Below are 24,000 nucleotides of genomic sequence, written 5' to 3' on the forward strand. Positions count from 1 at the left end.
TAAATACCAATGAAAAAACAAAAACTATTTTTAGGCAAAGCATTATTGGTCTTTATAGCATAACAAAACATAAACATACTGTATGTAAAAATGTAAAAAAAAAAAAATAGAACATTCAATTTAATTCAATTCACCTTTATTTGTATAGCGCTTTTACAATGTAGATTGTGTCAAAGCAGCTTCACATAAAAGGTCATAGTAAATAGGAACAGTGTAGTTCAGTTTATAGTGTTTAAGTTCAGTTTAGTTTAGTTCAGTTCAGTGTGGTTTAAAAATCACTACTGAGAGTCCAAACACTGAAGAGCAAATCCAACGATGCGCAACTCTACAGATCCCGAACCATGCAAGCCAGAGACGACAGCGGAGAGGGAAAAAAAAACTTCACTAATTGGCGAAAGTGAAAAAAAAACCTTGAGAGAAACCAGACTCAGTTGGGCACGACTATTTTAATTTCTCCGCTGGCCAAACGTCTTGTGCAGAGCTGCAGTCTCAGCGGCGGAGGCTGGAAGCTGGCCTCAGCGAAGACTCATCTTGTCCCTGGAGCGTCACAGGAATCAGTCTCATTTTCTCCACTCCTCCATGACCACCACAGTAGCTGCTCAGGATACGGCCTGGTCCAGGATATGGAAACCTTGGGATCATCTCGTCGTTGGTCTTGGATCGAATCAGTGACTCTGCATAGTCTGGGGGCCTTGGGAAGAGTATCCCCAGGTGGAAATGGAGAATAAAGAGAATAATTAGCGTAGCTGCTGTTCATAGTGTATATAAACAAGATGCAGAAACCTGTGTGGAAACCCGCTAAGTGGTGCACTGAGTGTATGCTTTTACATAAACATATGTAAAGCAAAAGTATGTTCTTTAGAATACAGCAAAAAACACAATTGTGTGTGAAGGGAGTCTCGAAGGGCAGAAGCGTCCATATATAGCGGGCATATATAGGGTTGGTTAACAAACACTTTACAGTGCTAGGCTCAGAAGAATTCCTCTATTATTTTTAGCCTTTAGGATTTAGAAAAGGAGAAAATGGGGTAGGTACAAAACTACAAATTGTGGATGGGTGGAAAACCAGTTTTTTTGGACAAGAACAGTTAGGTGTCCCATCATCTTTGGGCTATACTAGATAAAAGCAGTGATTGGTTAGTGATCACATTTGAGGAGCATGTGTGTGCGACCTTGTGAATAAGTGTAGCATTTTGATTGGTTGTGTTTGTAAAAGGAAAGCAAGTGAATTTCTGTTAGAGTTTTGTGTTTTAGGTAAAGAACTGTGTGTAGAGTTTTGAAAAAAGTGTTTTATGCAATTGAAAATTGAGTTCAAGGCTGAGAAATAGCTTCTGGTTTTGGAGATTTGCAGTCTAGTTTTGCATTTTGAGTGAGAGGTTTCAGAAATCGTGTGACAAGAAAAGATTTTGTGTGTAAGCAGTTGGTAAAAACTGTAAACATAAAACATAAAAGTAATCCTTACCTTGATAAAAGCAGTTCAGAAATATCCATGTCAATGAAGGCTTTTCGATATATATACTGTATATATATATATATATATTTTTTTTTTCACATTTTTTGAGTGCCTTGGACTGATTTTTGCTATTTATTCTGATGAATCCCTTACCTAAAGAGCACCGACACATTAATTAAGCTACCCCTGAGCAATTTTTGTTCGATTTTGGATAAAAGTAACACTTTAGCTTAAGTACAGTTATGTTTTATGCAAAAATTAAACATTTTATTAATTTTTAATAACTAAAAATTTGTAATTGTTGGCGGTTCATTCTGCTGTGGTGACCCCTGATGAATCAGGGACTAAATCAAAGAAAAAATGAAAGATTGAATACGTTTTCCCAAAAGTTTTTGAGGTTTTGATGAATACAGTTATTTAAAGGTGCAGTAGTTGATCTGCCAAATGCTAACCATTAGCATAATAGCTTTGAAAACACAATCCCTCTCCCCTGCCATCCAAAGCATTGCCTCTTGAAATCACGAATGCGCACACTAAAGATGACAGAGACCCACTAGATCATGTCATTCGCAAGTTAGAAAACTTTATAGTACTTTATAATACTACAATTCCAAAAGAAAAACTGTTTTATATCTAGCAGATTTTCAGTTGCGTAGCTAGCAAAACTTGTCATAATGTGCAATATTTCATGTATGCAAGGACTCGCAGGTCCCACTCTCTTACGCACTTTGTCTTAAAGCAACTTTGCTAAGCCATACTCACATGCTATTTCAGAAGTCGAACATTCAAAGTAGCATGTTAAACAGTATAGGAAGCGAGTCACAGGTTGTCATTGCTCAAAAATGACCCAATGTGATGTGAATATACAACAATGTGAAGACACTTTCAGCCAGCACAACAAAAAAAGTTTCGCCTACTGCAACTTTAATTAACTTTAAATATGAAAAATATACTGTGTATATATATATATATATATATATATAACTAAAAATATAAATATTTATATATCCAAGAAACACATAATTAGAAGAATTAAACAAATAGTAGTAGTAATAAAAATATTTTACTATATGGTAATATTAATATTGTTTTCATCATATTTCATAATAAATGTGGTGATTATTTACATTTTTACTAAAGTTGATAAACTTTGCATTGCTGCCTGTGATTTCACCAGCCAAGTTTCCACATGTAAAATGAAACAAAAGTTTTAGTTTTTTTTTTAATAGCTAATTAATAAATAACATGTTTCTTTTACCCAAATGTTGCTTAATAATTTCAAAACAATAAAAGTGCTTCATAATAAACCAAAACACTGGCAAAATAACGTATCTGGTGTTCTTAAGGGTCTCTTTTTCTGAGTAGACATGCTCACTTCTTTAGTACGGAAATGACTTATTGGAAGGCTAAAGTGGAAGAGATCTTCTTTAGAGAAGTCAATTTTTATTAGCTTAGCCTTCCTCTCTTAACATGCTACCTAGTAATCAAGCTCAGTGTCTCGGACTGCGGAGACAGGACAATCGATATGGCTTCCACCAGTATGGGTGTGTAATGCTATATCTGCCATCTCCTAATGGCCATATCTGCAGTGTTTATGAGATTAGTTCCTATTACCTGCACAGATGATCCTTCTGTCTGGTGCTAAAAGCTCAACTCCAACCCGGATGACAACTTTTCGGAGGGGTTTCTGTCTGCCCTTCCTGCGGGATTCTCTGACTGTTGTCTGTTTGTCTGTCTACTTTTACTTTGCACTCCATACAAATCTCCGGATTGGTTCAGCCAAGTCATGGTTGTCCAGAACGCAAGGTAGCGTGGTGATTCTTTTTCTGTTCATTTTGCTTTGTTTCATTGCTGTGCGTGTGTGTGTGTGCGTGTGGGTGTGCGTTTCTCTTTTCTTTCATTGCTTCGATGTCATTCATGTGGTGAAAGTGTCATCTCTGAAGTGTCTCAGATCTACCTCAAAGCAACCTCTACCTCTGAAGTTTTTCATGACAAGGCAATACATTCATGAAACGGTTCCCTCAAAGCCAGTTATTACTGTATTATATTCTCCATGAAATCAAAAGAAAGCATTTTGGGCAGTAGTGTCAATATGTTAGACTTAAAGTTATCTAGTGTGCTCCAAAACAAAGACATTTGGATTTAGAAGATATATTACATAAGAATACATAACATTTAAAATATGAAGCTTTCGGTTCCGCCAATAGGAATTATTTCCTAATTTCTCACACTGTCCTTCGGTTTCTCATCAGATTTTCTGGCCAATCAAGTGCTCTGTAGTATCTGAGGTGTCCTGCACTCTCAAATCAGTCATTTATTCACATGCAATCAAGAGTTCTCACTGAGGGTTTGCCTAAACACTAGGGGGAAAATGCACACACACACACACACACACACACACACACACACACACACACACACACACACACATAATGATGGGAGAAACACAGCTTCAAATCAATTGAAACAATTGCTTCACAAAATTTGTAACTGTTTTCAGGCCAAACATGGATTACGAAAAGCTTTTACAAACCCATCGCAAAGATTTTATTGAAAGTATAATCTATCAGATGTGATCATTTTATCTATTATCATTGAATATTTAGTTTCTATGCATTATTTGATCTATTTCTATTTATTTTGTTTGTTGCATGGTGGGATCTACTAAACAGACAAATAAGAGAATATTTAAGGGTTGGTTCACCCAGACATGAAGATTATGTTATTAATTACTCTCCTTATTATTAATTCCGAGAGCTCCTTTATCATTCATGAGACATTCAGTCCAGAAAAGGAACCAAAAACATTGTCAAAATATTCAGTGTGACTTCAGTGATTCAATTGTAATCACGCAAAGCTCCAGTAACATTTTTGTGTGCAAAAAAAAAAAAAAAAAAAAACGATATAATGTTTTTTTTTTTAACCTTTGTATTCCATATCAGGCAATATGATGCTTGAAACTTGTGCTGCTGATTCTAACGTTATTACATTGTATTGCCTGTAACATGCACCCTGATGGCCTATCGAGGTAGAGAAAAACTTAGCAATTAATCACTGAAGTCACATGGAATATTCTGCCAATGTTTTTGGTTCCTTTTCTAGGCTTTAAACATTTCACTGTCTATGGGGAGTGAGAGTGCTCTTGAATTGAATCTAAAATGCCTTTAGTATCTTTTAATTTTTGTTATGAAGATAAACAAAAGTCTCAGGGGTTTGGGAATGACATGAGTTTGTAATTAATAACACAATTTTCATTTTTGGGTTAATGAATCTTTTAACTGATATTTTTAGATTACATTTTTACAAATGTCTACCATCTAAAACTGATCTAAGATTCAGTGTTCCACTGAACTTGCATGATTAAGAAACAGTTTGATGTAATAAAGCCTCATTTAATGATATCATGTGACCTTGGCAATGGGGTATATGCAAACGGACTGTCTTTTCATTATAAAACTGCCACGTTTAAGCTCTGATTTCTTTAAAAATCAGTGATCTTCACTGCCTGATAGATACACGATATAAAGTGGATCTCATGCTGCTTTCACACCAAACGCGGAAGGAGCATCAAGCACGAGTGATTTACAAGTCAATGCAAAGACGTGAATAGACATCCTGCGACGTGATACGCACGAATGAGGCAACATGAATGGCGTGATTCGCACGAATGAAGCGGCGCGAGTTGAACGTTTTGCACGATTGAATGAACCAGATTTGTCGTGCAAATGAAGCGAGTAAACTCAGAATGTTAACACATCTATTTACTCGGGAATAGCGCAATTTATCCACACGTGCCGCGCCTGGTCTGAACACAGCATCAGACTGGACAAGAAGCACTCCATTAAATTCCATTTCACCACGCCATGTCTTTAAAATATGACAGTTTATTTTAACCTAGTATTTTCAATGGAGTTTCTGCACTCGCCTGCTGATCCTGACAGCACTAGCTGTTACACAGTCTTTCATCTCGTTTTACGCTTGAACAACTAAATGAATGCTTAAGACTCAGTAACTAAATGTGTTGAAATTATATTACAACATCAATGCTGTAAAAGGAACTGTATGAGATTGAAAATAAGGTTTCACTGGAAGTTTATGATTGGCTTTAGCACACTAGCTGTACATATGCCCCAGTTGAGACATGCTCTGAAACATTAATTCAAAACAAAAGATTCGTAAAGCTTTTGAAAATTCATGAAGCAATTCTTCGAAAGCAGCCATCACAAATACACATTTAGCATACAGGCAACTACACAAAAAAAAAAAAAAGATGTTTGCTATTTGCTCTTTGTTTCAGCTCCCTATTTAAAATGAGCTGAAACAACACAAATCTTGAGGTTTTTTTAGACAATTGTTTTGTGTTTTATCTACTTAAATTTGTAAAACTAATAAGTTAATTCCATGCTGTCCCAAGTCAAATCAATTGTGTGAAACCCAGCATTTTTTACAATGTAGAACATTTAAAATGACAATTTTCTTCATAAAATAGCACATAGTGCACTGTATAGGGTACAGTAGGGTGAATAAAGTCTGGTATTGTGTTAGTGTCACACAAACTGCCCTTGTTTGAACACTTACGGTCTGAAGACACAATAGCAAAGAACAGATCATATGTGCAAATCATTTCAATTACACTGGATGCTGTATTTTAAAGAGGAGAAGCGTTTAGACAGGCTCAGCATTGCTATTATAGATTGTGGCTGTCATGAGTCAGATGCACTTTAGCTCAATACGCCGAGCTGTCTGCCATATAACCAAAACACTACTGCCTATTTTTAAAAAGGGGGAGGAGCTACCCAATATGTCCAATCCTGTCTGCATGTATCAGCTGTAAAGACGTGACACTTCGAACATAACTGCACATTTCAAGGCTCTTCTGTGAACCTTCAAGGACAGATGTGCAACCATTGTTTAAATCCACATCAGCTCATTGTAAGAGTCTGGCGCTGCTGTACTGTATGCTTGCATAAATTGCTCATGTACTCATGTAGAAGCAGGCATTTTTCCACATTTGACTCTGTGGTCTGGTAATGTCATCATCATCATTGGTGGCATGGACCGTAGATGCATCAGTGTTGCCTCGTGTGAGGTCATTCCTTATGAAACTTCACGGTACTCTAGTGTGTCTAAAAATACATTATGCACGCTCTAAGTTTATTGCTCCATGTATCTTGTCTCGACATGGTGACCTCACAGTGCTGAGAACAAGAGGAGGACTAAATATATCCAGAAGACCCAGAACCCAGAATGGAACCAGACAGTCATTTACAAAAACATACATCTGGAGCAGGTAAGTACTTGTATTTGTATACTTTTGTGTATGTGTGAATATATATATATATATAATTTTGAGAAATTATTTAACATTAAATTAATCCGCATATTATATTATTTATTGATTCATTTATTTATTTACCTCTTGGCTTAGTCCCCCTATCAATCTGGGGCCGCCACAGTGGAATAAACCTCCAGCCCATCCAGCATATGTTTTATGCAGCGGATTGCCTTCCAGCCACAGCCCATCTCTGGGAAACATCCATACTCACTCACACTCATACACTACGGACAATTTAGTCTTCCCAATTCACCTGTACCGCATGTCTTTGGACTGTGGGGGAAACCAGAGCACCCGGAGGAAACTCACGCGAACGCAGGGAGAACATGCAAACTCCACACAGAAACGCCAACTGACCAGTCGCCAGCGACCTTCTTGCTGTGAGGCGACAGCACTACCTACTGCGCCACTGCGTCGCCCGCATATTATATTATGTTATGTTATAATATTATGTCATGTTATAATATATTATAATATGATTATATTATATTATATTATATTATATTATATTATATTATATTATATTATATTATATTATATTATATTATATTATATTATATTATATTATATTATATTATATTATATTATATTATATTATATTATGGCTGCACGGTGGCGCAATGGGTAGCACATTCACCTCACTGCAAGAAGGTTGCTAGTTCGAGCCTCAGCTGGGTCAGATGGCGATTCTGTGAGGAGTTTGCATGTTCTCATCATGTTGGCGTGGGTTTCCTCCGGGTGCTCCGGTTTCCCCCACAAGTCCAAAGACATGCGGAATAGGTGGATTGGGTAAGCTAAATTGTCCATAGTGTGTGTGTGATTGAGTGTGTATGAATATTTCACAGTTATGAATTGCAGTTGTAAGGGCATCCGCTGTGTAAAACATATGCTGGATAAGTTGGCGGTTCATTCCGTTGTGGCGACGCCTGATTAATAAAGGGACTAATCCGAAAAGAAAATGAATGAATGATTATATTATATTATATTATATTATATTATATTATATTATATTATATTATATTATATTATATTATATTATATTATATTATATTATATTATATTATATTATATTATATTATATTCAGTACAACAATATTATGTATATATAGGGCCTAGTAATTATTTTATCTATTTATAAAATGTTTGTTTTGATTACTAATCTTATAATATAGAGTATACACTCACCGGCCACTTTATTAGGTACACCTTACTAGTAAAGTTTTGGAGCCCCTTTTGCCTTCAGAACTGCCTCAATCCTTCGTGGCATAGATTCAACAAGGTACCTACCATCCGAATGTCGCAGCAGAAATCGAGACTCATGCCAACATTTTTCCAATCTTCTATTGTCAAATTTTGGTGAGCCTGTGCGAATTGTAGCCTCAGTTTCCTGTTCTTAGCTGACAGGAATGGCACCCGGTGTGGTCTTCTGCTGCTGTAGCCTATCCGCCTCAAGGTTGGACGTGTTGTGCGTTCAGAGATGCTTGTGGTTGTGCGAGAAAATCCCAGTAGATCAGCGGTTTCTGAAATACTCAGACCAGCCCGTCTGGCACCAACAACCATGCCATATTCTAAGTCACTTAAATCATCTTTCTTCCCCATTCTGATGCTCGGTTTAAACTGCAGCAGACTGTCTTGACCATGTCTACATGACTAAATGCATTGAGTTGCTGCCATGTGATTGGCTGATTAGAAATTTGCGTTAACGAGCAGTTGGACAGATGTACATAATAAAGTGGCCGGTGAGTGTAGGTATAGCTGTTTTGCTACATGCATATGAGAGATTTTTTTTGTACACCATAAATCATGTTCAAAATATATTGTTTGAACAACTTGTAATGCGATAATATTTGCAAAAAGATAGTATCTATATGAAATATTACACTCTCACATCGTTGTTGTTTATGTTGCTGTGATATTACATCAAGATCAAACATCTTTCATGTAGAATTTATCTTTCATCTCTCTCTAGCTATAAGTAACATTATATATGGTTCAAGGAACATGCACAGAACTTATTACATGTAATTAAACTTGTCTAAGGCACAAGGGAAGTTACATCACAGTCACGTCCCCCAAGTGTCCCATATATTCAACCTAAATTTGGCACTCCATATTTGAAAACTCTGAAAGTTGACCCAGTTTTTCTGTCGCTGCTGTGCTGTTTACGAAGTCTCAGATTTCATGTTAAAAGATGTGTGTGCCTTCATGAATTTTGTCTTTTTTTCTGTGTGTGTGTGTGTGTGTGTGTGTGTGTGTGTGTGTGTGTGTGTGTGTGTTGGGCTCAGCTGAAAAAGAAGACTCTGGAAGTGACTGTGTGGGATTATGACAGATACTCCTCAAATGATTTCCTCGGAGAAGTGAGTGTTACTCGATAAAAGTATCATTCCAGCAACCAAAATAAACAGAGATAAACATCATTTGCATAATTCTTTAGATGCGATTCAAGTCGTGTTAGCGTTTTGTCTTCTCTTGCAGAGATTATGGTTTTGAAATGTTATTATTGAATCCCTTTTAGCTTCTGTCAGTATGGATTTATGTTATTATCAATCAAAGAACAGTTTATAGTAGACTAAAAGAAAAAAATGTCTCTAAAGTGGGAAGACTGAATAAATCTAACACTGCTTTCTAACCTGAAGCATTTGTTTTGATCCTAGTGTTTTTCTTCCTTAGTTTGGTTTGTTTAGGTGTATACAAACATTGCAATCATGTTCAGATCTGCAACAAAACAATCAGTGTGGCAAATCAAGTGATATCACACTATTTTTAAATAAAGGCACTGCTGGTTTCATAAAGACTATTCAACATCCAAAGAACTTTTCCATTCCAACTTCTTTATAGTAGAAAAGTAGAAAATTCATTAGATTATTAGATTTTTTTACCAAATGGATATTTTAAGAAAGATGATATAAAAAGCAGCAGTGTGTAATTCTGTGAATGAGCACATTTCATGTCACAGTTGAAAACCAGTGACGCATCATTTTAAAATCTAGAGTTATTTAATTCTCCATGATTGTAAGTCACAATGTAGATTTGATTCCTACTCTAACTGTGCTTTAAATTAAATTAAATGAAAATCCACCAAGGCGATGCAGTGGTGCAGTAGGTAGTGTTGTCGCCTCACAGCAAGAAGGTCGCTGGTTCTAGCCGTTGGCGTTTCCGTTAACAAAGAGAAGATTTTTTTTAACATATGTCTAAACATAATAGTTTATTTCTTTTAGCTTTGCCATGATGACTGTCAACAATATTTGACTAGATATTTTTCAAGACACTTCTATACAGCTTAAAGTGATATTTAAAGGCTTAACTAGGTTAATTAGGTTAACTAGGCAGGTTAGGGTAATTAGGCAAGTTATTGTATAATGATAGTTTGTTCTGTAGTCTATCGAAAAAAAAAATTGCATAAAGGGGCTAATAATTTTGACCTTAAAATGGTTCATAATAAATTTAAAACTGCTTTTATTCTAGCCGAAATAAAACGAATAAAATGTTATGAGAAAATGTCCTTGCTCTGATAAACATAATTTGGGAAATATTTAAAAAAGAAAAAAAATTCAAAGGGGGGCTACAAATTCTGACTTCAACTGTATGTATGTGTATATATATTGTATATATATATTGTATTTTTCTCTCAGAATATTTCCCGAGTACTTTTTAACGGAGAGATTTTTTTTTGTTCTTGTTTTGTTTTTTCAACTATTTTATACATAATAGTTTTTACCAATTTTTGATATCAAATTTATTTTGTCTTCACCACAATGACAGTACATAATATTTTAATGTATATAATAATATATTAATGAATTATAAGTCAGTGGACAAGAGTGGTTCGGGTAACACTTTATTTTAATGGTCCATTTGAGTATAGACTGTCTGCTTAATAGCTGTTGATACTGCTCCTTCAGCAGACATTTAACTGACTATAAGAAACTTTGCAAGTACATGTCAACTTACACTAAACCTAACCCCAACCCCAACCCTAACCTCAACCTAACAGTCTACTTAGAATCTAATAAGAATTAGTTAACATGTAGATGCAATGTAACAAACAAACCATCAAAATAAAGTGTGACCGTGTTTTTTTCTGTATCAAAAATGAACCATTTGTTTTGTTTCTTGTTAGTAAACAAATGATTAATTATTAAGGGGGTTAATAATAGTAATCTTAAAAGTTTTCACACTTTTTATACAGTATATTTTGTTTTCCAGACAAGCTAAAAGAAATAAGACTTTTTTCCAGAAGAAACCTATAATAGGAGATACTGTGACAAAATGTTCTTTCTTTATAAAAAAAACAACAACACACCACTAGGGAAATATTTGAAAAGAAATAAACATTTCACAGGAGGGCTAACAACTGTGCCTTCAACTGTATTTTTGTCAGCTAATGCAAAATAAATACATTTTGAAAAACAAAAATCATGAGTAGTATTGAAATACTGAAATATCATCAGTAGATTTTATGAAGTAAATATAAATGTACACTTTAATCAGACATACAGCAATAAATTGTCCTTAATAAAAATTCATTTTTTATTTGTTTTCCATTACTGTATATACAGTATTTAATATTTGAAATCCATAAACAATTGTTATTTCATAATTAATATATAATTTAATACATAATAAATTAATAAATATTTATATTGTATCTTCCTCTCAAAATATTAGTGTTAGAAAGGTTTTGTACCACTTCAGATGTTATTATATTTCTGAAAATAATATCTAAATTTAAATTGACAAGAGAAATAATATGTACAGTAAGTGCTATGACTAGTCCCAATTAGTCTAATTAATTGTAACAGTTAGACAAGGAAGCGTTGGGGAAAAGCATGACTCTGTTTTTCTAAAAATATATGTAATATACAGAACTAAACATGATATATACAATTCATGAGTTCAAGTGGGAAAGATGGCTGCATCATATTTGTCACAACAGCGACAGATAAAGCCACAAGAATCATGATATTAAACTTGTCAATCAAAAGTTACACAGAGGAACATGCACATGTGCACTCTCACTAAGATGTACTCACATCTGACTTGCATAAACACAGTTAAATGCACATTTAAAAAGTTTATGGAACAAAGCAGGTCTGGAAGCAGCCTAAGAAGACATTATGAACGCATGTGTTGTTGTTGTTGTTGTTGTAGGTGCTCATTGATCTCTCCAACACGGCTCAGCTTGATAACACACCTCGCTGGCACCCTCTTAAGGAGCAAAGTGAAAGTATTCACCATGGAAGAACCCACCCTCCACAGGGGCCCGGCGGCTCAGGGGGCTTTGGAGGTCAGGGTGGCTCTGGAGGTCAGGGAGGCCCTGGAGGACCAGGAGGTTCTGGAGGTCAAGGAGGGCAACCTGGGAACCAGCAGTCCCCTAAAACCTCAGTCATCAAGAGCCGAAGTCATGGCATTTTCCCTGACCCTGCTAAAGGTAGGTCATGCGTACTAAACAAAAATATGCACATCATTTGCACAGGTGGTAACTAGTGCAAATATCAAATATTAAAGATTAAGATAACATTTTTGGTAATTTTTTTGGTTATTCTGTCGACTATAAGTAACAACTAATTCAACTACACTCAAAAAATATTTTTGGAGCTTGTTCAAACTACTTATTTAAAATGAGCTGAAACAACACAATTATTGAAATTTTTTGGGGGCCAACTTAACTGTTTTATGTTCAATTTACTTAAATTTGTTAAGTTAACTTAATTGATTTGTGTTGGGACAACATGAACGAATTGTGCGGAACTCTGCATATTTTACAGTGAAGTACTCAGTTGAGTTTTAGTAGTCTGTCTGCTTAATATCTGCTAACATTTTTGTTTGATACTAACCATAATATAACAGTCTAATAATATTAAATGTAGTACGTACTCTTAGCTAACATACAGTTTTCACAAAAAAATTGGTTGCTTGTTGCTTGTTCAAACCACCCGTTTAAAATGAGCTGAAACAACACAATTCTTGTCATTTCTTTGGCCAATATCTTTTTTTTATGTTCAGTCCACTTAAAGTTGAAATCCATTAAGTTAACTTAAGCATTATGTGTTAGCACAACATGAAGGAATTGTGTTGGCCCAACTACCTGGTTAGGGGATTTGTTGTTCCCAGAGGGAAATGTTAACAGTAAAAGTAATCTCAGGTGTTTAAAGTTAATAGAAAGACTTGTTAGAGTTTAATCTTCACTTTATTTTGAAGATTTAGAAGATTTTCATGTAATGCTTTGAGATTTTGAGATTTGAGATTACCACCTTGCAGAAGCACCCACGCTTTGGGTGTTGGCAGCTTAATTAGCAAAAATGCAGTTTGTTGCTTTGCTCAGTGAGCAATTACTGTCCTAAAATTAGTTCTGAGATCAGTCTCAATCAACTGTATATGTAACTCATGAGTATGCTTAAAATGGCTCTTTTAGATCGTTTAGGATAACTTTTTTTTTTAGTTCATTTAGGATAAACCTAAGAAACCTCGAAATGTATGACACATAATAGACATACATGATATTATCAGACCTTTGAGCTTAAGTTAAATAAAAATATAAATATATTTAAACTTTTATTTGATTAAATTATGTCGGACCAAATCAATTGCATTCAATTTTTTTCCACAAAATATATTTATTGGGATTTGTTTGAACTACAGATCAAAATAAACACACGCACACGCACACACACACACACACACACACACACACACACACACACGCACACGCACACGCACACGCACACACACACACACACACACACAAAGAAAAAATAAGTAAAATAAAAAAAGTGAAAAGACAAAAAGATAAAAATGTGGAAATAAATATGTAAATACAATACATAAATTCAAATAATAACAGTACATAATTAAAAAATAAATAAACAATAACAATGTTCAGTGGATTTTTGTATCTTGCATTTCACAGCTTTCCAGTGTTACTGGTTAATCAAATTTGTTAATTGTTGCTGAAATGTAAGACATCTGAACAAAACAATAAGACTTAGGGTTTGAAAGCTCAAACATCAAAAAATGTTGCATGGTCCACCTGGTTCAAAAAGTGTTATGGGGTCCATATTTTATAAAAACCTTGTAATGTTCATTTAACAGTGTATGCCAGCTTCTCCAGAAAAAGATTACAAGTACTTTCTTTAATCCACTGGCTACAGGATGGCTCTTTGAGTTTTTTTTTTTCTAATTTATAGCAATAACACGCTTCACTTGAAGTGAACTAAAATCTAATAGTTTGCGTTTGCTTGTGTTCAGATCCAGGTTTACAGGGTCTATATTAAATAAACATAATTTGGGAACTAAATATACATTTTCTTCAATTAATTCACCAATCATGATAAAAATCTCTTTCAAAATTTTTTGGATCTCATTGCACTCCCATACACAATGATAAAGGGTACCCACTTCTTCATTGCATTCTGTACAACTATCAGGAATATTTTAGTTAAATCTATGCAGTTTAGCTGGTGTAGTGTAAGTTCATAGGAGCCTTTTAGTAAAAGTAATTTACAACTTGTGTTAATACTATTACTTTGGGCAAATAAACAATAATCTATCCATTCTTCTTTAGATATGTCTTCTTGACGATCATTTTTCCATGCTGATAAGTAGGATAAGCAGTTATCTTTTGATCCATCTAAGAGTATATTATAAAACATTGATAGATTACCCCTATCTTTTAAATGTTTTAGAATGTGATCTTCTATGACAATGATATTTTTGAATGCATTTTAATTTCTGAATGTATAAAACTTCTTACCTGTAAATATTTTAAAAAGTGTTTCTTGGGGATATCAATTTTTTCACCAATTGTTGGAACGAAAGCATTACATCTTCCTCGTATAAATCTTTTATTTGGCATATACTTTTAAGCATCCATTTTTGGAATCCAATGTCACTCCTCTCTGGTACAAAATATGTATTACCCCAAATTGGTGTCAAGTTTGACAGAGTAATTGTTTCATCAAAGAATTCGTGAGCTTCATACCAAACTGAAATGATGTTTCTGAGAAAGGGGTTACAAGTTTTTTTTTTTTCAATTGCATTTAATTGTGTACATTTTTATTTCTATTTTATTTAATTTTTTCTTAGTTGGTGCTAAACAAATTTATTTAATGGATTAATTATTTTTTAAATATTTTTTTGAGTGTTGTTGCTAAACTAAAAACTAACTAAAAGTTCATTTTAGTCAACAGAATGGCTGAAGTGGACCATAAAGTTTAGGTTTAAGAGTTAGCATTGGTTAATGAATTAAATAAAATGTTAATTTAGGCAGCTATATTTCAGCACCCCGGGTTGCCTAGGTGGAAAAACTGCGTATTTCAATCATTTGTTCCAAAAAGTTCTGAAAGCATGCATCCATGACCAAAATGCGACCTCCGGTGGACAGTAGCAGACTCCGAATGAGACGCAGATTCAGTTCCACAAGAGATTATTAATTAGCAAATGATATAAATATTACCAGCATAAACATTAGTTGAGCGGGTTACACTGCAACCCCATGTCCTAACAACACTCTTCGTGACGAGATATGCAGTAATGATCAATTTGGCTGTTTGCACCAGACGAAACACGACAGAAATTTAAATACAGCCATTCAGAAGCACAGAATTAGCACTCACTCACGAAATGGTAAGGTTTATAATCTATTTAATACATATTAACTCTCTTTGATATTATTAAATGTACATGCTGAATTACTCATATGTGTTTAGTTTAGCTCTAAAGTTCAATTTCAAACAGTTTATTTTATTTTCAAAAGATCTGAGGTGAACTATCTGCTGCTGCTTTCAGTAGATGGCAGTAAATGTCATGTAAAATGGCGTTCAAACTCACATTATTAGCATTTAACACTGAATAAAGCACATGAGGTTTACCGGAGATGATCATTCTCATAGTTTTCTGTTGTTCATCTGTGAGAAATAGAAGCCGTTTCTAATATATCAATTGGCTAGGACAAAAACCTTTTAATATAGAAAATATTCCTTCTATCGGGTGCTGCTGATTTAGAATTTTGATTTTGATTTAGAACACGATTTAAATCAGTCGCTCTTGTCCTCAGTCTGGCAACCTGCGCCTGTGTTTGTTTTGATCCAGGATTGCAATACCTAGTTCAACCACTGGGTGTCTTAACTTACATACTGAACCTTTAAGTTTTCAAAAAATTTTTCAATTTTCTATAAAAAGATCTAAATACATTGTAATGTTATATACTGTTAAAAATAAAGGAACACTTGGTGTTACATTGTGTTGTTTAAGTGTTTCCTTTTTTTTTTTTGAGCAGTATATTTATATTTTACTGTCACATTTGATCAACTGTATCTATGCAAGTTTAAAGCTTACAGACCCCAAACTGAAATTTAAGAGATACTGAAGATCAGCTGTGTATTAATCCAGAGCACATACTGTATGTTTACAGACACACAGGTCCCTACAATAGAAAAGTCCCACAGTAGTCCTGGCAGTTCCAAATCCTCCTCTGAGGGTCACTTGCGCTCCCATGGCCCATCACGCAGCCAGAGCAAAGGCAGCGTCACTCAAGCGCACCTGGAGGAGGCCGGAAACGCCATCGCTGCAGCCGAAGCTGCTGTCCATCAGTCCCGACTCCAGCCAAGTAACCCTTACTACTTCACATGAGCTCACAGCCTCTCTGTTTTCTGTCTTTCTTTCTTCCTTTCTGTCTGTCCTCTCGTACTCGCACTCTTCCGCTATTTCTTTTCCATTCCCTCTCACCCTCACATTTCTGACACCTTCTTTTTTGAGTTAGTTTAGTTCTTCTTTTCATCGTTTTATGTTAATATTGTAAAACCTACACCTTAAATCACTAAATATAAACATAATAACGCATAATATAAGAATTTGTATTGTTGAAGTTCCCCTGTTATGCTTTTTTGAGTATTGTCGTTTATGTATTGTGTAATATACAGTGCTCAACATATACGAGTATATCCCTCACAAATTTCTCATTGAAATTAATATTTTCTATAGGAAGCTTTACAATAATATAGTTGTGCATAGACATTAGATTAGTCAGAACTGAAGCAAAATCTGAAGCCAAATCGATAACGCTTCAAAATTAGTACACACAAATTTTTATGTTGGGGAAAATATGAAATTTAAAAATAAAAAAAAATTCAAGAGAGAAAAAAAAAGTTTGTTGAAATTTTGAAGTTCGCATTTTTTTTTTCATATTTTGTATGAATTTAAATGTTTTATCTTTCTATTCTAAAGATGTTCGATTGCTAAAATATTATTTTAATAAATATATATATTAGTTTAATAAATCTGTTTTGTTTAAATGCACCAAAATATATGACCTATATTCACTGAGAAATAGACACAAATATTCAGTTTTCAAAATGGAGTGTGCTCATTTATGTTGAGCACTGTATATGCTTGTGAATCAAAAATTATTTGTCACCCAACATACAGAAACTATTATAAAACTAAATTATTATACAAATATTAGAGTCCTCCAAAAAATATTAGGAATCTTTAAAAGAGCATAATAGTGGTATTTAAAGGCATAGCTCACACATACACAGAAAAATATGTATTTTTATTTACCCTCAGGTCTTCCGAGATATACAGTGCTCAGCATATATAAGTACACCCCTCACAAATCTATATTTTAAATTAACATTTTTTAATAGGAAGCTATACAATATTATATTTGTGCATATACATTAGATTAGTCAGTACCGAAGCCAAATCTGGAGCTTATCTAAGAAAATAACTTGCGATAACGGTCCAAAAATAAGTACACCCAAATGTATATGTTATAGAAAAATATTAAACACAAATTTTAAAAAGAGGAAAAATTAAGAGAAGCAAAAAAATTGAAAATATATTTTTAGCTTGAATTAAATTGTATTATCTTCCAATTTCTAAATATGTTTGGTGAATAAAATATTATTTTATAAATATATCTGTTTAATAAATCTGTTTTGTTTAAATGCACCAAAATACATTGCCTATATTCACTGAGAAATGGATCAAAATATTAATTTTCAAAATGGGCTATACTCAATTATGCTGAGCACTGTAGGTGACGTTTCAGTAGGACATTCTAGAAGATTTTTGGCTGAAACTGTGGTTCTTGGTGACGCATAATGGAAAGGTTGATGGCTGCCAGCACTTTGAGAGTTAAACAAGAACAAAAAACATGTGAATACCTGTGGCTACTGACTATACATTGAGATCTAATGAAGTCAGTTTGCACTTACGCATACATCTTTATGCATGTTTGCTGTGAATGTTGTTTTTTTCCAAGACCTCAATGTATCGTTAGAAGCCACCGATATTAATTTTATTTTGCCTCTTCATGGTCTCTCATGAAAAAACAAACAAAACAATAACAAACAGAAAACACAAGTGTCACATGAGCTTCTCATGTTCAAATCACATATGAAACACACATGAAACACACATGAAACACAAATGAAACGTGGTTTTGTAAAAGTTTTATGATTGCAAGATAATTTTCTTCACATGAAAATGTTCATTTGAAATGATGTCGCTGTTTAAAAAATAGACTATATACAGTTGAAGTCAGGATCCTTAGCCCCCCTTTTTTTTCTCTTTTAAATATTTCCCAAATGATGTTTAACAGAGCAAGAACATTTTCACAGTATATCTGATCATATTTTTTTCTTCTGGAGGAAGTCCTATTTGGTTTTTTTTTGGCTAGAATAAAAGCAGTTTTTTAATTAAAAAAAAAAATTTAAGGTAAAAATTATTAAAATTATTAGCCCCTTCATTCTTGAAAAATATCTAGTAAAATATAATGTATTGTCATCATAGCAAAGATTAAATAAATCAGTTATTAGAAATGAGTTATTAAAACTATTATGTTTAGAAATGTGTAGAAAAAATCATCTCTCCTTTAAACAGAAATTGGGGGAAAAAATAAACAGGGGGGCTAATAATTCAGGGGGGCTAATAATTCTAACTTAAACTGTATTTTTTTCTCATTGTAGCTGATGACTTGCAATTTATGAATTACCAATAGGGCATATGCGTAAATATGCGGAAGGACTTTTAATTTGTCAGTAACCTGGGTCAAGCGCTTCCGGTGAACTATATGCAGTTACAAAATCTGCACGTTTAAGGTCTGTTTTCTTTTAAAAATCAGCGATCTCCACTGGCTGAGTGATATCCAATATAAAGTGGGTCTCAGAATGTACAAGAAGCACTGCATTAAATTACATTTTTCCCCGCCATGTCTTTAAAATATGAACCTTTATTTAACCCCAGTATATTGAATCGAGCTTCTGCGCTAGCCTGCTAATTCTGAAGGGTGCATGCGTGTAAACAATTTTTCATCTGGTTTTACAATTAAGCAACTAAATGAATGTTAAAGTCTATTTAACTGATTATATTTTAATTACATTACAACATTGATGCTGTGAAAGGAACCGTATAAAATGGAAAAAACTCACATTAACCGTTCACCGGAAGTTTATCACCGGAAGTTTATGATAATATACTGATATGCTGCATTTACCCTATTACCACAGTTTCGGAAAAAATAATCTTACTGTTCTACTGAAGAAAATAGTCACCTACTATACACCTTGGCTGGTCTGAGGCTGAGTAAAATAAAAAGCAATGGTTCATTATTGGGTGAACTATCCCTTTAAATCCCTTGAAACCCTAAAGTAATTTTTAAATGTACACATTTGCATACCGAGTGGCGAAATGGAAACCATCTAATCTAAAATGGTCTTCATTTTTAATAAAGCCTATAAAACATTAAATAATTCAGTCTGTTAAACCCCCATTCTTAAATTGAATATCTCAAATGTGCCTTCAGCTGCAGTAAAACTTGGGCGAGCTGGCAATTAAAGATATTATCCCCCAGATAAAACGTAATGCCAGACATTCAGGCTCAATGTTTCTTTGTAAAACAGAAAAATCCATTTACAGGCTCTTATTATTGTACACTTAAAAAAAAATCATAAGAGATACCCAATGCTAAATTGATATACATATGGACGACACTTCACACTGACATCCAGAGCATGATGAACCCTCTGTTACCTCATTTCCCCTTGCAAGTAGAAATCCCAGGCCCTTACCCTCAGATCAAACCCATATCAATGTCCGCATGACTGTGGTGTGTAAAAATCATGAGCTGGTTTCATGTGAGGGCGACCGTGGATGTGAGAGTCCATGTAGAAAAACAGCCCCATCTAAAGGCAGAACTGGCCTCATACTGATCATACAACATCTTCCAGCCAATGAGAGCAAAGTATCGAGTCAGATGACCATCTTGGAGGGATCTCTGCTAGAGGAGGTGAGAGACACGTGACTCCTGCCTCTCTCTCTCTAAACCACACAAATAAAACCCAGCACTAAACAGCCTATTATAAAAGCACAAAAAAGAGATAAAATGTTTAAATCTAAAATCATGACCGCCATGAGATTTGCATAAAAGATTAACATGTTTAAATTATAATAAAAAAAGAGTGCATTTCCTTTCATTTCACTGTGTTTTTTTTTATTCTTATCTTTTCCGTTCATATGTGAAAAGTGCACAGCCATTGTTTTAAAGGGGTCATAAATTGACTTTTATGTGTGTGTGTATATATATATATATATATATATATATATATATATATATATATATATATATATATATTTAATATTATTCTGTCCTGTATTGACCTCCACATCATTGAAGTAAATGTCCACTGTTGTAATTATGGAATAAAAACACTGGCATAAATATTTCGTGTATAAATCAAATCTATGCATAATTCTAAAACATAAACGAAACGTAATCGTAATTACCTCCAAAAGTCTAAACGCAGATTTGATTTATGCATCAAATATTTATGAAAGTGTTTTATTACATATTTGATTATACTAAAATAAGGAGGTAAAATATATTTTTAACATCTAATTCATTCTAATTCAGACAAAAAAAATGGTGTCAAGGTGCAAACATTTATTGCTATAAAGATATTTCCTATAAAACACTAATTTTATCAACTATGTATTTAAAACATTTATTTAATATGGAATAAAAACACTGCCATAAATGTTTTGTGCATAAATTAAATCTATGCGTTATTCTAAAAACGTAAGAAAATGCAACGTAATCGTAATTTTACGAGGGTACAAGTCCAAAATTCTAAATGCAGATTTTTGGATTTGTATACCCTGTTAAATTATGATTACGTTTTGTTTGCTTTAAGTTCTTAGAATTACAAATGCATGGGTTTGATTTATGCAGAAAGTATTTATGACAGTGTTTTTATTCCATATGTAATTGGCTAACATTTTTGCATATACATATGGGTTGTTGATGTGGCACTGCATTTTCACTGTCACAAAACAGTTTTAAAACAAAGGAATTGATACATTGTGTCACTGAAAGCCTTGTCCTCTTGTGTGACACTATATGCTCATTTTAAATCAGCAACTCAAATTAGGTTTTTGTCTCAGGATTCAATTATAAAATTGTAACATTTTGTTGGGCTTTGGTGTAATACCCCTATTTATTTAAAATGTCCAATAAGTATGGAGGAAAAAAATGTTTTTCATAATTTCATTCATTCATTCATTCATTTTCTTTTTGGCTTAGTCCCTTTATTAATCTGGGGTCGCCACAGCAGAATGAACCGCCAATTTATCTAGCATTTTCAGCCACAACCCATCACTGGGAAACACATACACACTTACTCACACACACATACACTACGGAAAATTTAGCCTACCCAATTCACCTGTACCGCATGTCTTTGGACTGTGGGGGAAAACGGAGCACCCGGAGGAAACCCACGCAAAGTCAGGGAGAACATGCAAACTCCACACAGAAACGGCAACTGACCCAGCCGCGGCTCGAACCAGCGACCTTCTTGCTGTGAGGCGACAGCACTACCTACTGCGCCACTGCGTCGCCCTTTTTCATAATTTCATATAAAATAAATAACACTCATGAATAAGAGCTCTCATGCTCTGTATTTTTTATATTATAAAGAGTTTTTTTCAGACATTTTTACATACATACGACTTTTGTGTACAGTTCAAGAAATAAACAAAAGACCCTCATATTTTCTAAACCCTAAGTCCCTTTTTCATCAGGGGTCACCACAGTTGAATGAACCACCAACTATATTTCAGCATATGTTTTACACAGCAGATGCCCTTCCAGCCACAACCCACTACAGAGAAACACCCATACACATACACTACGGCCAATTTAGTTTATTCAATTCACCTATAGTGCATGTCTTTGGACTGTGGGGGAAATTGTAGCACCCGTAGGAAACCCACGCCAACACGAGGAGAACATGCAAACTCCACACTGAAATGCCAACTGGCTCAGCCAGGACTCGAACCATCGCGTTATTACTGTGAGGTGGCAGTGCTACCCACTGAGCCACCATGCCGCCTCAAACTACATATATATATATATCTTTTTTTTCAAAAAGCATTTTTACTGACTATATATCAACAACCCATATTTTGACGCTTTTCTTCCCATGCTAGATCCTAAAATTTAAAACATTAAATATCATATAATGAACCTTTTTTTCCACATTAACTGCTTTAGACTAACGGGAACAATCTGAAATGCACAGGATGTTTTTTATATAGTACAGAGACCTCTATGTCCAAAGATTGAGGCACTTTTGATTTGTCAGTTCATGACCCCTTTAACGTAGCTCATATTAAAGTTACAGAATAGTAAATAATTAATCTCTTGCTTAATGTGTCTTAATTGTGTATTTTCACAGATAAAACAAACCACAGAATGACAGACGGAGAAGGATACACTCTGGACAGTGAAGATAGCATGGGCACTAATGCTTTGGACAGTGCCATATTTCAAGTCCCTCAGATGTAAGAATTGTAATTACAAGAAATCTGTATGAGATATTAGTGCCTATAGAAAATCATCAAACCACTTTGAAATAATGACTTTGTCATACAGCCTGAAATCAAATCACGTTCCAAATATAATTTCCAGCCTTTTAAAAGTTTTTGTAGCCATCTCCTCACCTGTGCCATTCTTCAACTTTATCCCGAAGGTCTTATGAAAGCAGGGTGTAATGTGAGAAAAGGTATAGATTTTTACAGGGTATGATGATTTTCTATAGGCACTGTATGTGGAAAGAACAATATATTGATATTTGGCTATTTTTAAAGCATGTTCATCGGATATTAATCATGCTGGCCTCCGCTATAACCAGATTTGTTTCCTTGATAAAGGAAATAGTTTCCAAGTAAATATTGTCTGAAAAACATGCTTTTACACTAACCAAGTTTTCTTTTTACATTTTTTTGATTTTATATGTGTATTTATGTTTGTTTAAATAGTTTTTCAATGTTATTATATCAAATAGTTAGGTCTAAAATGATTGAGACCACCACTGAAAATACATATATTGTGAATAAATAATTAAACATTTCATTTGAATTATAATGATGTATATTTTAATGAAATCATAGACTGCCATATAAAATTTGAGGTAAGTAATGCTAATGTTAATGATTAATTAATATTATAAAGAAATATTTAATGCTCATAAGGCTACATTTATTTGATCAAAATTAAGTTAAACATGAAATATGCACAACATGTAAATTTAATTAGATTTAATATATTTTACAATTTGTGAAAAAATTCAAATTCGTTCATTCACTGCTTAATATTTCTCATTAATAGTTATATGGAGTTATCTACACTCACCGGCCACTTTATTAGGTACATCTGTTCAACTGGTCAAAATGATCTGCTGCAGTTTAGACCGAGCATCAGAATGGGGAAGAAAGGTGATTTAAGAGACTTTGAACGTGGCAGGGTTGTTGGTGCCAGACAGTCTGGTCTGAGTATTGCAGAAACTGCTGATCTACTGGGATTTTTTTCTCGCACAACCACCTCTATGGTTAACAGAGAATGGTTCGAAAAAGAGAAAATATCCAGTGAGCGGCAGTTCTGTGGGCACAAATGCCTTGCTAATACAAGAGGTCAGAGGAGAATGGCCAGACTGGTTCGAGCTGATAGAAAAGCAACAGTAACTCAAATAAGCACTCATTACAACCACAGAAGAGCATCTCTGAATGCACAAGATGTCAAACCTTGAGGCGGATGGGCTCAAGCAGCAGAAGACCAAACAGGGTGCCACTCCTGTCAAACTGAGGCTACAATTTGCACAGACTCATCAAAATTAGACAATAGAAGATTGGAAAAACGTTGCCTGGTCTG

At 34.2% G+C, this 24,000-nt stretch overlaps 1 protein-coding gene across 1 annotated transcript in view; it reads left to right on the plus strand.

The window, feature by feature from the left end:
* pclob (piccolo presynaptic cytomatrix protein b) overlaps positions 1–24,000 on the plus strand; it is a 120,174-nt gene that overhangs the window by 87,712 nt on the left and 8,462 nt on the right. The window contains exons 31-36 of the mRNA XM_056478028.1: positions 3,233–3,259; positions 6,650–6,743; positions 9,074–9,145; positions 11,940–12,219; positions 16,201–16,395; positions 22,529–22,634. Coding sequence (XP_056334003.1) covers positions 3,233–3,259; positions 6,650–6,743; positions 9,074–9,145; positions 11,940–12,219; positions 16,201–16,395; positions 22,529–22,634 — 774 coding nt within the window. The remainder of the gene's footprint in view (positions 1–3,232; positions 3,260–6,649; positions 6,744–9,073; positions 9,146–11,939; positions 12,220–16,200; positions 16,396–22,528; positions 22,635–24,000) is intronic.

This window comes from Danio aesculapii, chromosome 18 (genome assembly GCF_903798145.1).
Source record: "Danio aesculapii chromosome 18, fDanAes4.1, whole genome shotgun sequence".
NCBI lineage: Eukaryota > Metazoa > Chordata > Actinopteri > Cypriniformes > Danionidae > Danio > Danio aesculapii.